Genomic DNA, 20,526 nt, shown 5'->3' with positions numbered 1-20,526 from the left:
TAACCACACTCAAACGTGGTGAACGGATAATAAGATAAAATCCCACTATTTACATATTAAAAAGAATTTAAAAACCAGAATTAATTTATTCAATCAAAAATATATAAAAGACACGACGTTTTGATCTCACCCTAGAGATCATCGTCAGATGTTTGACCTTATTGACATGCATCGAAAATGTAAAATGGAGGATGGGCACAGCCGGTCTCTAACTGATAATTGAAGATAGAGACCGGTAACCAGTCTAACTGAAGGTAGAGACCGACTACCAGTCTAAAATTCATATAACTTTATTGATTATGAAAATTACATCATATTTATTATAACCGATAGTATTAGGCATATAGGCAATATTTATGTGTAGTGTTTTCTTCAAGGCGCCAATTAGCTTTAAAATCAGTTTCCTTGTTGACATATCGTTTCGTTTAATCAAATTATTGCTTTACAATGCGGCTGTGGATGACGGCACTAGTGGTCACACCAGGTTTGGGTTTTGTAGGTCTTTAGTTGTACTCGTCATCGCTGAGCGCTTGTCAGTCTCGCCTTAACTTCACCATGGCCGGTATGCAGTTTGAATATGACGAGAAGGGAGGAACTTTCTACTATTTCCTGCTATCATTCTACGCACTTATTCTTATACCGGCTACCTATTACTTATGGCCGAGAAAAGAGGATTCTCAAGGTATCAATAACATAATCTTTTTGATCGTCCTGGTTTGTTAACAAATTGTTGATATGATTATGCCAAAGCCAGCCCTCCCAGGTGGCCCAGCATCGTGCTGACACACAGAACAACATATGTTTAGCACTCGGGGGTCATCCTTATTACCGAGATGATGTATTTTACCGAGATGAACCGAGATCAACCGAGATGAAATTAAATATAACATATCTATTTATTCCTTATCGATTTTAACACTTGAAATCACGTTATATCAGTAATAAATACCTCCTAGAGTCATATTTTACATATTTTTTTATTTAAAAAAATTTTGACTCAAAAAACGTAAACTCGGTTAGCAATAAAATTTCATTGAATTTGATTGATCGACGATCTCATCTCGGTATAGTTAAAAGTTATTTTTCCAAAAATATCCGACAAAATATGAACCCAGCAGGCATTTATTACTGATATAATATGATTTCAATGGTTAAAATCGATATGGAATAAATAAATATGTTATATTTAATTTCATCTCGGTTCATCTCGGTAAAATACATCATCTCGGTAATAAGGATGACCGGCACTCGGACCGTTTTTAACTCCTCAGTAAAAGTGCAGATCCGCACCTCTCGTAAATGGTTCAATCATTCAATTACATTAAATATCACTGATTCAGACTCAATATGTCATTGTCATCAGCAATCCAGTAGGCCTACACTGGTTTATTTTATAGTATCTTCACTAGAAAGTATATTTTTAGCCTGGACGTATCAGCCCCACTCCGCGCGTTTACGCCACCGCGCGGTATTTACACGAAGCAGCAGAACACAAACATGGCCACTCTCAATTTTCAATGATAGAAATCGTGTGTGCATTTCAATTATTTCGGCTGTTAGGGTTTTAAGGCACAATATAAGTTGATGATGTGATATGGCGATGTTAATTACGATAATTTCGCAGTGAAGCTAGTCATGAACGGTGCCGATTGAGTGTACAGCTGCCAAAAACACTGAAATGTGCGTAGTTATTTGCAGTGAATTGCAGACGAAACATGAAGCCTTAACAGCCGTTTAAAAAAAAATTATACCAATCGCAATTGTGAAATAAAAATGAGATAGAACCTAAGTTAAAATTCTGGCCATTTCTGAAATGTTATTACTAATTTTTAGTCAGTGCGGAATGTTTAGTTTTCCAACAATAATGAGGGGGTGGAAGGTATTCATGCAATTCAAGTCGTCATTTATTACACGTTACTTCCGTGTTGTTGAAAATCTTGCGAGTCCTGGACCAAACCCCAATGAACAATGTGATCTGTGTGCTGGCCACAAATGCACACAGATCACACTACACTACCCATTACACACTCCAGTACCACCAGCTTTCATATATCCATCCAAATATTTAGTGTCTTTCTTCCTGGATTTTGTCTCAAGATCGTCACGATTTTTGAACCAGACGCCATATTGGATGGGTCAATCTAAAGTGAAGATTTGCCCTCACATCATTTCAGTAATTACTTCAGACAAATCTTCACTTCAAAAATTAAGAAATCAACACTTGATCACATTTTCTTCAACCAAAATTTATTTTTTCATCATTTATTGTGGAAAACACGAAGATTTGAAATATAAGTTGGAAAACTGGGTCGATCGGACTCAAGATGGCCGTCCTTATGACCTTTTTAGTGCCCAAAAATGGTAATTTTGGCCCGAATTCTGAGTCCTGTAGCTTCCTATTGGTTTGCCATTTCTCATTGCAATTTGTGATGGGTATTCTTTGGAAAGGGATGTTTTATACCTGAGACAGGTATTTTTCATCAGCCAATTATGACGCAATTGGCGGCCATCTTGGTGTCACCAGTACTCGTTCGTAAGGGGGAAAAAGTTTTTCCACATTATATTGATACCTAAGCGTATTTTGCTACCACAATTAATAAGAAAGTTGTAGCTCATAACGTGTTCTATGATTGTGGTGAGTTTCAAGGTCATTGGATTTTGTATATGGCCACAAGGGGGGGTTGAATAATACAATATCTTAGCATTTCTTTATTATATTCGTACCTATGCATATTTTGTAACCACAATCGATTGGAAAGTTGTTTCGAATATTTGCTGAAACGATGTTTCATCACCCACTCAATTTGAGGAAGAAAAATATAAATTTCTTGTCAATTTCAACAATGATATCTGACAATTAGGTTAGCATTAATAACCTTAGTGACAGTTGACAAAAATTTGATTAGTTTATGCTCTGATTACCCTCACATCATTTCAGTAATTACTTCAGACAAATCAACACTTGATCACATTTTCTTCAACCAAAATTTATTTTTTCATCATTTATTGTGGAAAACACGAAGATTTGAAATATAAGTTGGAAAACTATCAAAAATAAAAATTGTTGTTTCGTTTTGAAAGTTTTATATAAATCCTTGTAGGTCACCTAGTCTATCATGCCACATGTATGCAACACAGAGAAATGGCGGTCGATGGCAAAATTTGTGGAGAAATTAATTTATTTCTCAAAACAATGTTGATTAATCGCTCGAAACATACATAAAATTGGATTACTTCGAAAGGTACCTGTGTTAGTTTGTGATTTAAGCCATTAATTGTGGACTGAAGTGAATAGAAAGTATATTTTTGAAGTGTTACTTTTTTCAACCGTGTTTAGGCCCTTGTCATCCCTAGCATTGGTATAAGCCCATCCGATTATAAAAAGCTTACCACCAACGATTAGGTAACTAACTAAGCCTTACCTTACCAGTGTTCTCGCTGGTTCAAAATTAAAAGTATGGCGGCACGAGCGCCGAAGGCGCGAGCCCATATCAGAAAGGGGGGTTTTATAATTTATATTTCTAGGTGCTCAGATGCGTTTTCCCAGCATTTAGGGGCCATAAGTAACTAGTTTAAATTCGGTAATTTACGTGTAGCAGCAATCGTCGGTAGTTTGTTCCAGGCACTCTTCTGCCGTATATTTGTCGGCTTACGTGCATTAAATAGGGCCTAGTTCCATGTTCTCATATCTGTTAATATAATTTAATTTTATCATTAACAGCTTAGAGGAAGCATTTATTAATTTCGATTTACAAACTATTTTGGTGACTTTGATAAGTAATGACGGTAAAATTTTTCATGTCAATAGGAGACTAGAAAAATTGATGCCACTGGCCCTTGTATTCAGCGCGCGCTAAGCGCAGTGCTGTGACCTTTATTGGCATTGATTTCTTTTATTTTTAACGCACGTGGAAATCCCTGGATATTTATAGGCCCTACCACCGGCAGTTCAGTACGCTATACAATTATTGACGTATAGAGGCTTTACTATGTAACTATGAGAATGTGTTTATACAATTATTGGAGCACCGGTTATAGAATTGAGCGTGTGAACCTGACAGTTTTAGAAAGCCAGATAAGTAAATAAACTCCCGATCATTTTTTAGCCCACTTGGGACTTTAGTCCCAGCGGGCTATTGCGTGCACTTTTCGACTGTCCGTCTGTCCGAAGGCGGAATCCAGTTATTTTGGGAAGTTTTGAAGAGGCTTCAAGGTAACGTCTCGCTATTTGGGTTACACATGTATCTACCCTAGACACATCTTCAGCCCAAACACTGGCCCTGTCAGAATCAAAATGGCCGACTGGCAGCCATTGTTGTTCGCCAAAATCAGCACTTTTTACACATTCTTGAACTTTTTAAGGGAAATTTTGAAGACGCTTTGATCAATTACCTTGATCTTTCTGATATAGCCTATGTGAATCTTCCCAGGGCCCATCAGCATAACAAAAACTGGGTCGATCGGACTCAAGATGGCCGTCCTTATGACCTTTTTAGTGCCCAAAAATGGTAATTTTGGTCCGAATTCTGAGTCCTGTAGCTTCCTACTGGTTTGCCATTTCTCATTGCAATTTGTGATGGGTATTCTTTGGAAAGGGATGTTTTATACCTGAGACAGGTATTTTTCATCAGCCAATTATGACGCAATTGGCGGCCATCTTGGTGTCACCAGTACTCGTTCGTAAGGGGGAAAAAGTTTTTCCACATTATATTGATACCTAAGCGTATTTTGCTACCACAATTAATAAGAAAGTTGTAGCTCATAACGTGTTCTATGATTGTGGTGAGTTTCAAGGTCATTGGATTTTGTATATGGCCACAAGGGGGGGTTGAATAATACAATATCTTAGCATTTCTTTATTATATTCGTACCTATGCATATTTTGTAACCACAATCGATTGGAAAGTTGTAGCTCATGACATCATCTATGATTGTTGCGAGTTTTTAGGACATTAGTTATTCTATATGGTCACCTGAGGGCGTTGAATAGTAGAATAACTTAGTATTTCCTTATTATATTGGTACCTAGGCATATGTTGTTACCATGATCAATTGCAAAGTTGTAGTTCATGACATGTTCTATGATTGTGGTGAGTTTCGAGGTCATTGGGTTTTGAATATGGTCACCAGGGGGCGTTAAATAGTAGAATAACTAAGTATTTCCATATTAAATTGGTATCGAGGCATTTTTTGTTATCACAATCAATTACAAAATCGTAGCTGTTGACATGTTCTATGATTGTGGTTAGTTTCAGGGTGATTGGTTGTTGTATATGGTCACCAGTGGACGTTGCATATTGAAATTGTTAGATTGTTGAGCATTTGGAACCACTTTTTAAGTGGGCATGGTGTCCCTGGACCCCTAGTTTAAGCGTGGCAGAATTTTTTTTAAGCATGGCATATCTTTTATTTGCGTGGCGGTTAAGTGCCTTAGCATGGCCGGCTGCCGTGTTAAACCCCTCAGCGAGAAGACTGCCTTACCCTAACCCTATCCCTAGGGGTCAAAACGGACCCTAAACCTCACCCTAACCCTATCAGTGCTTCATCTAGCCAAAAATGGAGGGGCGGTCCGCCCCGCCCCCGAAAATAGCCGCCCTTGTGCCCTTCCGATGTGTCCCATGCTCGCCCTTGTGCCCTCATCACTTGCCGTAGGTCCGCCCTCGAGTCATGAGTAATGAGTCAGGGCTTTCAAAATAAGCTTTCACACCCGACTGTTAGTACGAATCGTGCGACGGCTATGAAATATCTCGTATGATATCAACGATAGTAGCTCATGTGATCAGTGGTTAGGCTATACATGTATTTAAATGTACTGCAGTCAGTGTGCATCGTGTGAAAACGTGCCTCAGACGCGTCGCCTAGTTTTAGTTTCCAAGAAATTGGCTGCCTTCCAAACTACTGCCAATCATTCTAGCGACTGCCGTTGTAAAGCTGGTAGTGTATATTCGATGGATTGTTTCCTTTTGAACACATCGTGATGCTCTGGATCTTTTTATCTAGACTATTAGACAAATTTTATATACACAATGTGAAAAACTTTTTTCGGTGAACTCACATAGAGACTTGCAGAGACAATTAGTTTGAATGGCCTAATAGCAATGATGTGTTCTTAAGCTGGCTGCCTACCAATTATCAACAGTCACTCGCCAATCACTAACACTATCAATTTAAATCAATTAATTTGATATTTCTAACATTAAAAATATGCAATTTCATGTAGGCCTATGCACTATTGCTGGCTTTTTTTCGCTGTATCATTTGCTTTTGAGATTGCTTTTTTCTGCCATTTTTTGTCTGCAACTGGTTTTTCCAAATAATTTTGAAAGCCCTATCTGATTATTTTTGTTCATTGACAGGCATAGGTGTAAGGATGTACTGTGGTCAAGTGTGTCACTCATGGCAAGAGACATAGTTTCTAGTCCTCAATTGTAGTAGGGGGTACCTCGATTCTATGCAATAGGGAACATTGCAGGTTGCCCCTAAATGGACGTGAGTGCGTTATAATGTGCCCTTGCTCCAATGGAATCACGCGTAAAGATGCCCTTATTTGAAATCAGCACCCTGCCCTTTTTTAATGCTAGATGAAGCACTGCCCTATTGAAACCCTAACCCAATGTAATGACTTTGTTGTTGTATTTTATGACTATATCTTATCATATAGGCCTATAGCCATTGGCAAAATAGCGTTTACTAAAATGATGCCGCATTGGCAAAATATCCACTTATTTGGATATTTGGGTTACAAATCTTCAGCCCAAAACTGGCCCTGTCAGAATCATCAAGATGGCTGACTGGAAGCCATTGTTGTTCGCCAAAATCAGCATTTTTACTACACATTTTTGAACTTTTGTTGGAAATTTTGAAGACGTTTTGATCAATTACCTTGATCTTTGGTATATATTTGAATACCCCAAGGGCCCAATGTTTTCATTAATAGCCGGGTGATTTTTAGCCCACTTGTGACTTTAGTCCCAGCGGGCTATTGCTTTTACTTTTTGTCTGTCGTCCGTCTGTCCGTAGACGGAATCCAGTTATTTTGGGAAGTTTTGAAGATGCTTCAATGTGATGTCTTGATATTTGGGTTACACATGTATCTTCCCAGACATATCTTCAGCCCAAAAACTGGCCCTGTCAGTATCAAGATGGCCGACTGGCATTCATTGTTGTTTGCCAAAATTAACACTTTTTACACTTTTTTGAACTTTTTGAGGGAAATTTTGAAGACGCTTTGATCAATTACCTTGATCTTTCGTATATATTTGAATCCTCCTAGGTCCCATAAAGATAACAAAAATTGGGTCAATCGGATTTAAGATGGCCGTCCTATGGCCTTTTAAGTGCCCAAAAATGTCAATTTTGGCCCGAATTCTAGGTCCTGTAGCTTCCTACTGGTTTGCCATTTCTCATTGCAATTTGTGATGGGTATTCTTTGTAAAGGGATGTTTTATGCCTGAGACAGGTATTTTTGATCCGCCAATTATGACGCAATTGGCAGCCATCTTGGTGTCATTAGTACTCTTTCGTAGGTGGGAAAAAGTTTTTCGACATTATATTGATACCTAAGCATATTTTGTTACAACAATGAATTAGAAAGTTGTAGCGTATAACGTGTACTATGATTGTGGTGAGTTTCAAGTTCATTGGTTTTTGTATATGGCCACCAGGGGGCGTTGAATAATACAATATCTTAGTATTTCTATATTATATTTGTACCAATACATATTTTGTTACCGCAATCAATTGCAAAGTTGTAGCTCATGACATCATCTATGATTGTGGTGAGTTTTAAGGAAATTAGTTATTCTATATGGTCACCAGGGGGCGTTGAATAGTAGGATAACTTGGTATTTCCTTATTATATTGGTACCTAGGCATATTTTGTTACCATGATCTATTGCAAAGTTGTAGTTCATGACATGTTCTATGAATATGGTGAGTTACAAGGTTATTGGGTTTTGAATATGGTCACCAGGGGGCGTTGAATAGTAGAATGACTTAGTATTTCCATATTAAATTGGTAACGAGGCATTTTTTGTTATCACAATCAATTACAAAATCGTAGCTGCTGACATGTTTTACGATTGTATTGAGTTTCAAGGTCATTGGTTTTTGTATATGGTCACCAGAGGGCGTTGAATATTGAAATTGTTAGATTGTTGAGCATTTGAAACCACTTCCCAAGTGGGCATGGTGTCCCTGGACCCCTAGTTTATTTTGCTGCTAGATAATTCCATATTTTCATATCCAGCTTTCGTATATTACACATGAAAGGTATTCCTAATTGAAAGCAAAATATTCCTACTTGGAAAAGTCACAATTTCTTCGGTTTCGATATATTCCTATTGAAACCTTCAATATTCCTAATTAATCTGCCATTCATCCCTAAATGGAATTTTGAAAGGTTGGCAGCCCTGTATATTATGGCAAGTGAACGCTGGTGCTAGCAGATGGTAGGTATTCAGGAATGATTTAATATGGCAAGTGAACACTGTGGAGCTAGCAGTCAGTACTTAACTTTAAAGTTAAAGAGCTGAAATGCTGAAATTTTTGGATGTCCCTGAAAATGCATGGCTGTCCCGAAAAATGGGGATCTCTGTCCCGAAAAACAAAGTTAAGTGGTTGGCAGCTCTGCATGTATCTACCCTCGGTACATTTGTCTAAAAACTGGCCCAATCAGAATCAAGATGGCCATCTAGCAGTCATTGTTGTTGAAAAACAAATTCAGGGTTTGGTGATCTTTAATGTACACATAGTTGATTGAACCATTTACGAGAGGTGCGGATCAGCACTTTTACCTAGAAGTGTAAGCATACGTTCACTTACGCTTTTCTATGTATCGACTGAAAAATAATCATTTCTGGGAATCCTTGTTCTTAATTTCATTTATGACATATTCTTTATTTTGTTATAGCGAGTAGTTAGTTACCCATTATTGCACATAACTTTTCAGAGGAAAAGGAAGATAAGAAGCAATGCCATTGCCAGAATTGTAAGAATAAAGCCCAGCTGCTTACTTCTAAAAAAACAACCTTGAAACGTAAAGTTATGTAAGTTGGGGAAATCAATAGGTAATTTATTTTTTGATAATTGCTTGTTTAAACATGTATTTTCATTGAATATTTCAGAAAAATTGGTCTTGTGATTGGTTGGATAGTTTTGGTATTGTTAGCCTACAAAGTGTCACAAGTTGAGATGGATTATGTTGAATATGACCCGTTCATAGAGCTGGGTATTGATAGGGTGATTATTTGATTCTTTTCAGCGGTGCACCTTGTTCATAATTCTGGGACATCAGGTTCTATTGATTTCAGAGATTCAATACACGTGATAGCCTACCTATGCATGTAGCTCTGCATATTTTGTAACCACAATCAATTGCAAGGTTGTAGCTCTTGCCATGTTCTATAGTTATGGTGACTTCCAAGGTCATTAAATTTTGTATATGGTCGTCAGTATTTGTCTTGAGTAACGAAAAACATAAATCATGCTGTGATATGATGTTTGATGATTTAGCCCTTCCCTAAGCAAATCCAAATGCAATATTATGAAGATTGAAGTAACTGATAACATAAATCATTCAGATTTAGACAAGAATGTTCATGAAAATAAGGAAATGTTACTAACTTGCAAGGAGGATAGGTAAAGAATTATTCAGTTAAGAAAGAAAAATAAACAGTTTCTTTCTACATTGATTGCTTAATGCACATGTGAATAAGAAATCTTACTGACTAGAAATCTTCTCATTGTCCTAATCCATTTGTTGCTATATGATGTTTTATGTAGGCCCATGTCCTTTCATTTCTAATCTTATTGATAAATATCTTTTTGTGTTTCATTTGATCTGGATTTCTTGGATTAATTCCCATGTCCATTGATGTCCTGTCCAAAATGTACCATAATTGGTGTCATCAATGCGGAATAATCATTGGAATGTGATGAAAACATCTTTGCTGACCAGCTCTGGCCAAATATTTAGTGGCTTGGAGTCTGCATCCACTTCATGGTTCCAACAGAACAGGGAAATTGGGGATAACTTGGGAATCTTGAAATAATACTTCCCAGTTTGGAAATATTTGGGATTTTGAAAAAAATTGTCTTGACTTCATACGGCAGAGACATAGAGAGGACTGAACCCGTCGTATGCTATTACAGACCTGAACTTTCTTTGCATTCTGGACAAGTTTTATACAGAATATGACACATGAGTGAACACAGTAAGCAAAGGCTTGACTTCAAATATAATAGTAGCAACAACCCTTTATATCCATAACAACTGACATGAATAAGTAGATAAATATAATTCATGACAAAAATTTCCTTATATTAGGGAAAAAATTGGAAAATTCATTACATTTCACGTATTGCATTTGCCGAGGGCAACTTTCTTCTGCGATTTCTCTTGAGTATCACCTTTATCAACCAGTCACCACTAAAATGTTGACTGTCGCACGATGGTCTGTTCATTTCCATTTGGGAAAATTGAAAAATCACCCATGAAATGCTTGGGAAATCTTGGGAATTTTGAATTCATATAACTGTGGGAACTATACCACTTAGCAACTTATGCAAACAAGGCATTGAACATGGTTGCACATAATGCAGAGCTAGAATTTTGATATTAATGGTCCCTCAGTAAGGTCTGATTGTTTCTGTATTTGTTTATTCAGGAATAACAGTTTGGTCTAGTGGGCAATCTACTTAAAACAGTTTTTATGTGGTAGAAACCCCTCATTAATTTTGAATAAATGTGAAATCTATATTTCATAATTTCTGGGGATTACTTGTTATAGTGTTTGCATTTGATAGATCAATCAGATAGAGACATTTAGTTTTACACTTAGCGATGGCTTTCCCTATTTGCTACTTGTAAATTGGTAAATTCCTTGCCTCAGTTGAATTTTACATTATCTCTGTTAAGATGTTGGAAATGATTCTTTAAATCGTTGGGCTGCATGTAAAAATTTCAATATTTGATATAGGTAAAACTTGCCCATTTTGGCCACCATCATGAAAAGCACCCAGTTATCAACCACAATATATCAAGTTGCTTAAACAATGATATACATAATGCTGGTGTATCAGAAGTTAGTAATTTCACCATCGGCTAAAAGAAAAGTTTGGTATTTTTCAGGGAGCAAGTACTAGTGAAATTCGTCGAGCTTATAGAAAACTTAGCTTAGTTTACCATCCTGATAAGGAAACTGGAGATCCAAAAAAATTCATGAGAATTGCAAAAGCATATGCAGCGTAAGTATCAATTTAACCTTTCATTGGTTACTTTTCTTGTTGATGCGAAATCTTCAATTTTCTGACAGGCTGACTGATGAAGAATCACGCAAAAATTGGGAAGAATATGGAAATCCTGATGGACCCGGAGGTGAGTAAATTCCATTTCCAATGGTTTTATGCTCTTATATTCCTTTCTTAAAAAGCAACTACATTTCTCAACATGACAAAATTTCAAAATTCATTTTTAGCAACTCACTTTGGAATTGCTCTACCTAAGTGGATAGTTGAAAAACAAAATTCTTTATGGGTAAGTTGATATAGCCCTGTATATGTACATAGTGCAAACTATATGTGTGACGCTAATATGTTCGAATCTAATGCTTAAAACAATTGAAAATGACATTTTGTTTTTCATAAATAGTCCATTTTTTAGGCCTTTCAAAGTTGATACCTTGTTTCTCATCAAGTCGCCAATCTGCCCGTGTCACTGCAGATAGTCAAAGTAAAAAGTAAAAAATAAAGTCTGAAACCTGTGTCAGATTGTTTACAGTTGTCTCTTTAAAAAAAAATAAAAAACACCTCACGGGCGCTTGATGACGCGTTGTATAGTGATCATTTTTTATGCATTTCGCTTTTATTGATAATTAGTATTGTGTATTAGTAATGCACTAATTGGATATTTTAATTTTTCTATGATGAACTGGAGCCTTATAACACTCAGTCAATCAAGAGAAAAATTAGCGTAGAAAAAAACATCATTTAAACACCGAAATATTATCAGCGCACCACAGCAAGTAGCGTGCATCCACTATTTTCCGCAGTGATAAATAACACCACACGCCCAACGCTGAGAACTAATCTTAAGTAATTAAAGATGGCATTAAGTGTCATCAATTGAACGCGTCATTTTAACCTTCATGACGTAGTCATGAAGGTTATAAGATGGTAGCGAGTCGATGGCGACATTTTCGTGTCACCACTTATGACTTGTTGGTGGGAGTTCAGAGGAAGATTTGTCAAACGAATAAATCCTTTAATCTTATTAATGCAGAGTGTGAAATTTCGCTTTCTTTAAGTATTTCCCTTAATTATTAGAACATGCCGATAGTAAGACCGTTTGAAAGTTTTTATCGTTGAATGGGCGAATTATAGCGGCAGAGTGACCTGTGATAAGGAGAAATAGTTCCATGTGAAAGCAAAGCTCTTAAATGATTAGACAGTCGGAGGTGTTTATCAACTTTTTTCAACTATAGTGCTGCTATTTTCCCAATCAAATTGCTAGATTTCGATCGTTTCTCATAAGTCAACACTTGTAATTCAAGTGTAATTTTGATTATAGGAAATTATAGGGTGGAATTATCTTGAGTGTATCCATACGAAGTTTATTAAAGGTTAGTGTCAACAAATGGTCCATTAAAGTCCCTGTAATTTATGTGGAGAGACGCTCTTAACCGGCAAAACCGTGGTCTGTTTCATGTTATCGTTGGCCTACGTGACTGACCTTGCTTGAGCATTCGCTGCCGGCGCGCCGCTTCAAAGTTATGAATAAAGTATTATATAACTGATTGTTAATGACATACAACAAGTAAACCTTTTAAGAAAGGTACCTAGTGTCTGACACTACTGAAAAATTCCGGATTGATTCACCGCATAGTTTTTTCATAGTGATCATTTTAGTGGTGAGCATTTTAGTATATGAATCAATTAAGATGATTGACAGACGCGGGTGCGGTTTTATCAGCTGTTGAAGATGTTCAAGGTAAACAATAATTTTAACCACGTGCGCTATGAAAACCGGGACATCAAACAAAGAAGCACTGAATTTTTTAATTACACGTGATTTGAAAAGGCATCTGTGCTGGTTTTTCAAAAAGTCTAATCTTAATTGACTTAATTGCATAGGCCTAAGCCAGGCCCTCTGGAATTGAATTGAATTCAACACAGTAATTATCCTGTAATTTGCGATGAATCTTTTTGAAAATAAGCTTGAAGATTGGGTCTGGCGAGATGTCCACCCCTATTGTAAAAAATGTCATTGGTGATCAAATTTGGATAAGATAATATATATGCCATAAGGGTGGCCTTCTTGAATTTCTAGCACGAAACGGCCTGCAATTCTTGATGCATTTTCATGATACTAGGTATAAGAATTTTGGTAGGTGAAATGTCTACCACTAATTAAAAATTGAGTTAGCGTAATTTGGTAAAATCCGTATGTACCTGTTTGGAAAAGTTTCGTCACTCTCCCTTTATTGGATGAACAAATCATCTTTGCGTATGAAAACAAAATCAGTAAAACTTTGGTTAAAAACAATCAATCTAAACCTTTGAACTGCAGAGTTTACAAAATTCCTTGTTTTGGATGTGATAAAATTTACTTTGGAGAAACTGATCGTGAATTAAACTTGAATTTCGGAACAAAAAAAGGATATGATAAATCAAAAACCGGCTAGTGGCGTAGCCAATCACGTTTGAAACACTGGTCATCGTTAAAATTTTGGTAAAGCCGAAATTATTTATACTTACGGCAATTACACTAAACGCCACATAGTTGAGTCTGCCCTAATTACTCGTCACTCAGATATTGGTACCAATTTAAATAATGGCTTTTCTCCGCACAGTTCCCTTCTTTCTAAGTATATTACTTCATGCCTTGCCAAACACTAATTTCCAGAGCAAAAGCTCTTTTACTGTGCAACTGATGTAGTTGATAAAAGTTAGGTTTAGAGCCAGCGTAATTTGGTAAAATCCGTATGTACCTGTTTTGGAAAAGTTTCATCACACTCCCTTTATTGGATGAACAAATCATCTTCGCGTATGAAAACAAAATCAGGTAATACAACGTATATTCGATGCGATTGAAGACGTGACGAACCTCCGTCGATGACATGGTCAACTTTGTTAAAATTTGACGAAAAACTGTTTTTGGCGGGAAAATTCTTAGCTCTTGCGTATAAAATTACAATGACCTCGATTGGGGGCGTTGTCTCTATGAGCGAATGTGATTGGCGTTTTTGGGATATACGGGGAATTCCGGCGCGACTAAAATAATTATGGGAAAGCCATTAATGGCGAGCGTTTCATTGGACTAGGTGCTGTATATGTGCGAATCTTAAATGCTCATTGCTGGTGAGAATATAATTATTTCACATATCGCCATAGGTATTGTTTCATTTTAATACCCGGTGATTGTGTTGATAGAGATCGAAGTAAAGTGAACGTTCACTGCACAAGGCCTCCACGTCTGCGCGGGAGCGCTATCATTAGACTGTTGCACACACAAACACATGCTCATACACACTACTATATGGTGATGCTGTAACGTTGCTTGGCGCGTGCACGTTTGGTATGATAACATGCTGAATAATCGTTGTAGCAGAAGATGAGTGCAGTGTTTTCTGTTTGATAGAATTTGTAATAAATTGTAATTTCATGTGACCTGAAGATACTAAGCAGCAAACTATAGGTATTGGTCGAGGTCTGAATATTGTAGTGCTAAATTCCAGGATTTAAAACGATCTAATACTACACCCCGGTGTTTTAGTTTCCGCGGCCATACATTGGAAGAGGTTTCGTTTCCAAGACTTAATATTCAGCCACCCTCTGATATGTGACATCATATGAATTTTATATGAATATTTTTTCATATTGTGAAAAATATTTTTTTGAAAATATAAACAAGTTTCTAATGCCGCGCCTACCTGTACCCTACGAAATTTTGGACGTAGACCATGAAAAATGTTTATCTTTGGTCTTATTTGACTACAAAATAATTCTTTAAGAAAGATAAAATACAATATAAACTTCTAGAACTTCGAAGTCACGTATTTAAAAGTTTTTACAAGGAATGCCCTAACTCCAAACAACCTCTAGCTTTCAAGGTAAACCACACTTTGCCCATGGGCAATTCATTATCATTGAAGTCTAAGAGTTTCTAAAATGCAGCATAATGCCAGACCTGCAATTGTTTGGATGTGGATGGATAGATAGAAGCTGAGACCACACTGACAGCCCAGCTGGAATATGTTTGTTGCGATTTTCAACTGAGTTTTTTGGCGGATGTGTGTGTACAGTCTTGTGTGTGATCATCATCAGTGTTTACATGCCTTGCTTAGGAGTTTTGGCTTCCATCAGTGGTTATTTCTGCCGATAACTGAGATAGATTGTCGTGTATGTGTTGATTAGGGAGAATTGGAAATTTTAGCTAGCATTAAGCTGAACAACATCAGTGGAATGATATCAGTAGAAATGAAAGGCTAATTTTAGATTTTGTGCTTCAGTTCCCCATTATCTGATATGTTTGATTGTGGTAGATTAGATGGAGTTGTCTTCTCTGCTAGTGCGAAGAATTTAATGACGGTGATTGATGATTTAGTGTGCCAAATTAAAAATCCAAATAAATTTCTATGGGTCTTATTTGACATATGAGCCTGGCAAAGCCTATTATATCAAGCAGATGAAGTTGCGGTCCTTTCGCTTTTGTTGTACATGTTGAAACTAAATGGCTTGCTACTCGATATGAATGAAACTTAAAATCTATTATCAAATTTCACAGGCTTACCTAATCATGAATTGTTATTAGTTACAAGGAATTGTTCAATAATTTCATTTGGAGTTTGAAAACTTTGAGTACTTTGTTTACAGGTGCTGGCGATGTATGGGCTGGTGTTCATGGTGATCCTTCCAGTTGTAGTGGTAAGTTTCTTGTCAAATATTATTTATGGGAGGGGAAGTGAACTTTTTTGGACAACAGATGGTAGTAGCCATTTATGAAGAGTGATCTTTGATATGTTAGAAATGTTTGATTCTTTAGACAAGTGTAGATTTATTGTTCTTTTCTCAGGGTACTTGGTGGTATAGATCGATTAAATATAGCGGAGATCAAGTTTTATTGGATACCACTCAATTATACTACTACTTTTTCCACAAGACACCAAACATGGTGCTTAAAAGTAAGTACATATTTGACACATTTAAATTGAATAGATCCTCATTGAATTATATTATGTCTTTAATCCACATAGGGCATAGCCCCGACAGACTATTTCTTTAGAACGATAACCACACTCAAACGTGATGAACGGATAATAAGGTAAAAACCCACTATCTACGGTTTAAAAGAATTTAAAAACAAGAAATTTATTAATTCGAACAATCTAAAATATGTAAAATACACAACGTTTCGATCTGACCCTAGAGATCATCGTCAGGTGATACGGAGGAGAACAGGTTAATTGAGTAAATTGGTGAGTGAGTAAATAATTAGTGTTAGTCAAGGCATGATGTAATATACTAGACTGAAGGGAATTGTGTGGAGAAAAGCCATTATTTTGATTGGTACTAATATCTGAGTGACGAGTAATTAGGGCAGACTCAACTATGTGGCGTTTAGTGTAATTGCTGGAAGTATAAATAATTTCGGCTTTATCAAAATTAAAACGATTACCAGTGTTCCAAACGGAATTGGCTACGCCACTAGCCATTTTTTGATTTACTATATCCTTTTTGTGTTCCAAAATTCGAGATTTTAATTCACGGCCAGTTTCTCCAAAGTAAATTTTATCATATCCAAAACAAGGAATTTTGTAAACTCCGCAGTCCAAAGGTTTAGATTGATCGTTTTTAACCAAAGTCTTACTAATTTTGTTTTCATACGTGAAGATGATTTGTTTATCCAATAATGGGAGAGAGTGAGAAAACTTTTCCAAAACCGGTACAAACGGAACTGCAATGAATTCTGAAATGTGTTTCGATCTCACCCTAGAGATCATCCTCAGGCGGGTCTAGGGTGAGATCGAAACGTCGTGTATTTTATATATTTTAGATTGTTTGAGTTAATAAATTTCTTGTTTTTAAATTCTTTTAACCTGTAGATAGTGGGTTTTTATCTTATTAAACTTTTTCTTTAACTAAAGCATTTGTTTGCGAGAGAAGGTGTTATGATCGTGCCCAATAATGTAGACGGACTGTTGCTATTTTGTTTCTTCTGACCCTCAAGCATTTGACCCGTTCCTCATTTGCTATGTTTCATTTTGAATAATAATTCTTTGTTTTGTAGGAGTGATAATGATCTTGGCTGGTTCATTAGAATTTGGAAAGGGACATAATAATGAAATAGTTGAAAGACCAACAGATAATGAAGAGATCCCTGCGGTAAGCAATTCATAGATAAGAAAGCATTTCTCTTAAGGCGGTTTTCATGCGTGTTTTCCAGCCATGAGAAAACAATTGGTTCCTGGGCATATTTTATTATCCCAATTTCAAAATTGTGGCTCAGAACATGTTCTATGATTGTCGGGAGTTTGGAGGTCATTGGTTTCATTATATGTTCAACAGAGGGTGTTGAATATTTAAGTTTTCAGACTGTCGAGCATTTCATACCATTTCCTTAGTGGGTATGGTGTCCCTGGACCCCCTAGTTGTGAATGTTCATTTATTTAAGAAAAAAACAAATATATCAATACCAACGATTCTTTTTTTTTGAAAAACAAAAGTAGGTACTTTGTTGAACACCCCTAAAATTCATGAAAAGTGTTTGTAAGTATATAATTCTATTAGATTATGCTTATGGGAGGTTTCCATTCGAAGAAGTCTGGTACTTTGATAATAGGGTTCCATTCTCATTACATAGTCTTTAATGAATGGAATGCTTTGTCGAAAAGACTGAAACCATGGGTCCTCTTTGGAAGAAATAATTGAGTGCAAATGCACCGAATTCTTTGTTATAATGTACAATTACTAGATATTGCCTAACAGCTATTGATGGCATCGTAACAAATGCATGCATGTTTTGAAGGTTTTTTTTGTTTTTAATGAAATTTCAGCTGATGAGAGAATTACCTCATCTAGAAGAGAAAAAGAAAGAACGACCATTATGTTATCCATATAGTGTGAAAGCTCGAGCACTGTTACATGCCCACTTTTCACGTTTAGAACTGCCACCAAAAACATTAGAATTGGGTATGTTGTAGATTGTGTAGCTTTCTCATAACTATCTTCTATCTGTTTCATACTCAATTTTATTTAGATATATTCTATTATTCTTACAGATCAGCAGTATATGTTAAAGAAATGTCCATATTTAGTGAATGAGATGGTGAATATAGTTGCGCAACTAGTTGCTTTAGCTCATGCTGGCAGAGGTAGTTCATAAATGTTTTGCTATTTTGTTGTTATTCATACTCTATAGCATTCGCTGTGATCATAGACGTATAGTGATACATTTACTAGAATAAGACTTCTCTTCTAGTGAATCGCGTGCCAACTTCTGAGACTTGCTAATGCGATGCAGCCTACATATCTAACAGCCAATGCAGACAATCAAAGCATTTCGTAGCATTTCATTCACGCAATCAAAACTGTAAAATCTTGCTCCTGTTAGGCTATTGAGGGTTTATGACCCCATTCTGAAAGTACATTTGAAGTCTCCTGCCATAAAAAATGAAACTTTCATTTAGGATTTTATACAGACGCCTAGGATCCAAAATGAGCTTTTCAAAATTATTAGCGATATGTGCATAAGTATTATTATTACAATAAGCCTATTACAATACAAATGGAGTGAATTTGAATGACATGGTTTCCAGAGCTAAGGCTCTTTGACTGTGCAACTGAGCATATATTCATACAAATCATTCATTAGAGCATTATCCATTCTCCAACCCCTACGAAGCTGAATTTTGAAAGAGGGCCTCGCTAAAATTTTATATGAGCTTTTTCGCGAAAATCTGATCGCAAAAATATCTGTTTCAAAAAGCCAATCAGAAAGCAAAGACTCCTCTATGATTGGCTTAGCCGCTGAGATCAGCAGGTGTTCACTTGAACCCACGGTATCGTCTACCGTTTTACTTTCGGGTTTTTATTTTAAGATCTAAAATTGTATTTTAATATCGATTTATGTGAAATCTCTAGTTGATTTGGTTTTCAGGAGGAATATTTTTATTTGCACTACAGAAAATATCATTGACATTTGTGCAAAGCCCAGGAAAAATAGCTTTTTCTCAAATCGGATGGATGACCTTGATATGCTAATTAGCCATGTGCTCAAACTGCAAATTCAAACAAATTTTATTCTGCAAAAGAATATCAAATCTAATTTAATTTTACTTTATTGAATAAGGTTAAACAGCAAATCCAATTCAATTTTGTTTTATTGATAAAATTTCAGAAAATTCAATTCTATTCTGCATTGAAATCACTAAGACCAAGGGAAAATATTTATCTGAGATATTTGTTCCTTCCAGCTCCAGTCGCTGTCTGTGCTACTTATGAAAGCACAATTGAATTGTGTAGATTATTTGCCTGGGATTGACTAGTTTATCGAGCTGGGAGTGTATTTGGACAAATTTATCCCACAGAATGCATCATTTGCCATTTTATGAAAAGCTGACAGGCTGGCCATAGTGCCCCTTGGGGCTCTTGTCTTCATTCCTGAGATAAATCGCCTCAATTGCATCGGAGCACTCTGCAGTTAGGAGTGCTCCTTAAGACAGTTTTTGGTGGTAGTTAGCACAACTGTGGAGTCGGAGAAACCAATATGGCGCCTCATTCGAAAAGCGGCTATAATTAAGGCCCAAACTATAACATTTTGACCAAAAAGAAAAGAGTAAATTTTTTTGGCTAAAAGGTACTGATTTTTATTCCCCAAAAATTTCATTTTTTTTCCTTAATATTTTCTGAATTTTCAATATGGGACACTTTCATCCGTGACTAGTGCGCCATCTGTACTAAGATGAAGATGGCGCACGAGTACGGTGTCAGAAAACGGGAACAAAAATTTTTGTTCGTTGTAATACACAAATACTGATTTTTAAGACCTCATGACTGATTTTTATCATTGGTTGATGTCATGCCAATGCTAATAAAATGGATCGAAAGTCGTAGTAAAAATAACTTTTATGATAACATAATAACTTTAATCTTTTCCATGCGTTGAACATCACAACAGTGATTAAATTTACACATTGTTTGTCGTAAATTGCAATATCGCAATGGTTATTTGCCGCTGCTATAGTTTTTTTAAGCGTAGCTTAGACTTATCAAAATGACTCGAAACGTGAGAGTAACATTTTGAACATCTCCCCGATAACTGCTGCGAGCTAAACGCTAAAATTTCTCATGAATAACCAGTGGGTATAGAAAGCTATCGTGGCTGATTTTTGTTTAATGCCCTCATTTTCGTGGGCTGGGGCGTGGGAAATTTTGTATTGCTCGGATCAATTAATGAGTCACTAGCACTGTTGGCGCCGCATTAAGTGTACTATCGGAGTTTTCAATTTTTATACTCAATTTTTGCAA

General features: G+C 36.4%; 1 protein-coding gene across 4 annotated transcripts in view; it reads left to right on the top strand.

Moving 5' to 3' along the window:
* The first annotated feature begins 513 nt into the window (after positions 1–513).
* The window catches only part of LOC141915406 (translocation protein SEC63 homolog), an 84,540-nt gene continuing 64,527 nt past the window's right edge, over positions 514–20,526 (top strand). For 3 of the 4 annotated variants that reach the window (XM_074806923.1, XM_074806922.1, XM_074806921.1), the window contains exons 1-11: positions 515–682; positions 8,951–9,047; positions 9,126–9,240; positions 11,132–11,247; positions 11,316–11,377; positions 11,478–11,536; positions 15,874–15,924; positions 16,073–16,181; positions 17,288–17,382; positions 18,054–18,189; positions 18,279–18,371. In XM_074806923.1, the coding sequence (XP_074663024.1) occupies positions 556–682; positions 8,951–9,047; positions 9,126–9,240; positions 11,132–11,247; positions 11,316–11,377; positions 11,478–11,536; positions 15,874–15,924; positions 16,073–16,181; positions 17,288–17,382; positions 18,054–18,189; positions 18,279–18,371 (1,060 nt within the window). In that variant the 5' untranslated portion in view covers positions 515–555. Of the gene's footprint in view, positions 683–8,950; positions 9,048–9,125; positions 9,241–11,131; positions 11,248–11,315; positions 11,378–11,477; positions 11,537–15,873; positions 15,925–16,072; positions 16,182–17,287; positions 17,383–18,053; positions 18,190–18,278; positions 18,372–20,526 lie in introns of all 4 variants that reach the window. The other variant, XM_074806924.1, reaches the window with a different exon arrangement.

The sequence above is a fragment of the Tubulanus polymorphus genome, chromosome 1 (genome assembly GCF_964204645.1).
Source record: "Tubulanus polymorphus chromosome 1, tnTubPoly1.2, whole genome shotgun sequence".
Taxonomy (NCBI): domain Eukaryota; kingdom Metazoa; phylum Nemertea; class Palaeonemertea; order Tubulaniformes; family Tubulanidae; genus Tubulanus; species Tubulanus polymorphus.
This window is presented reverse-complemented; position numbering and strand designations above follow the sequence as displayed.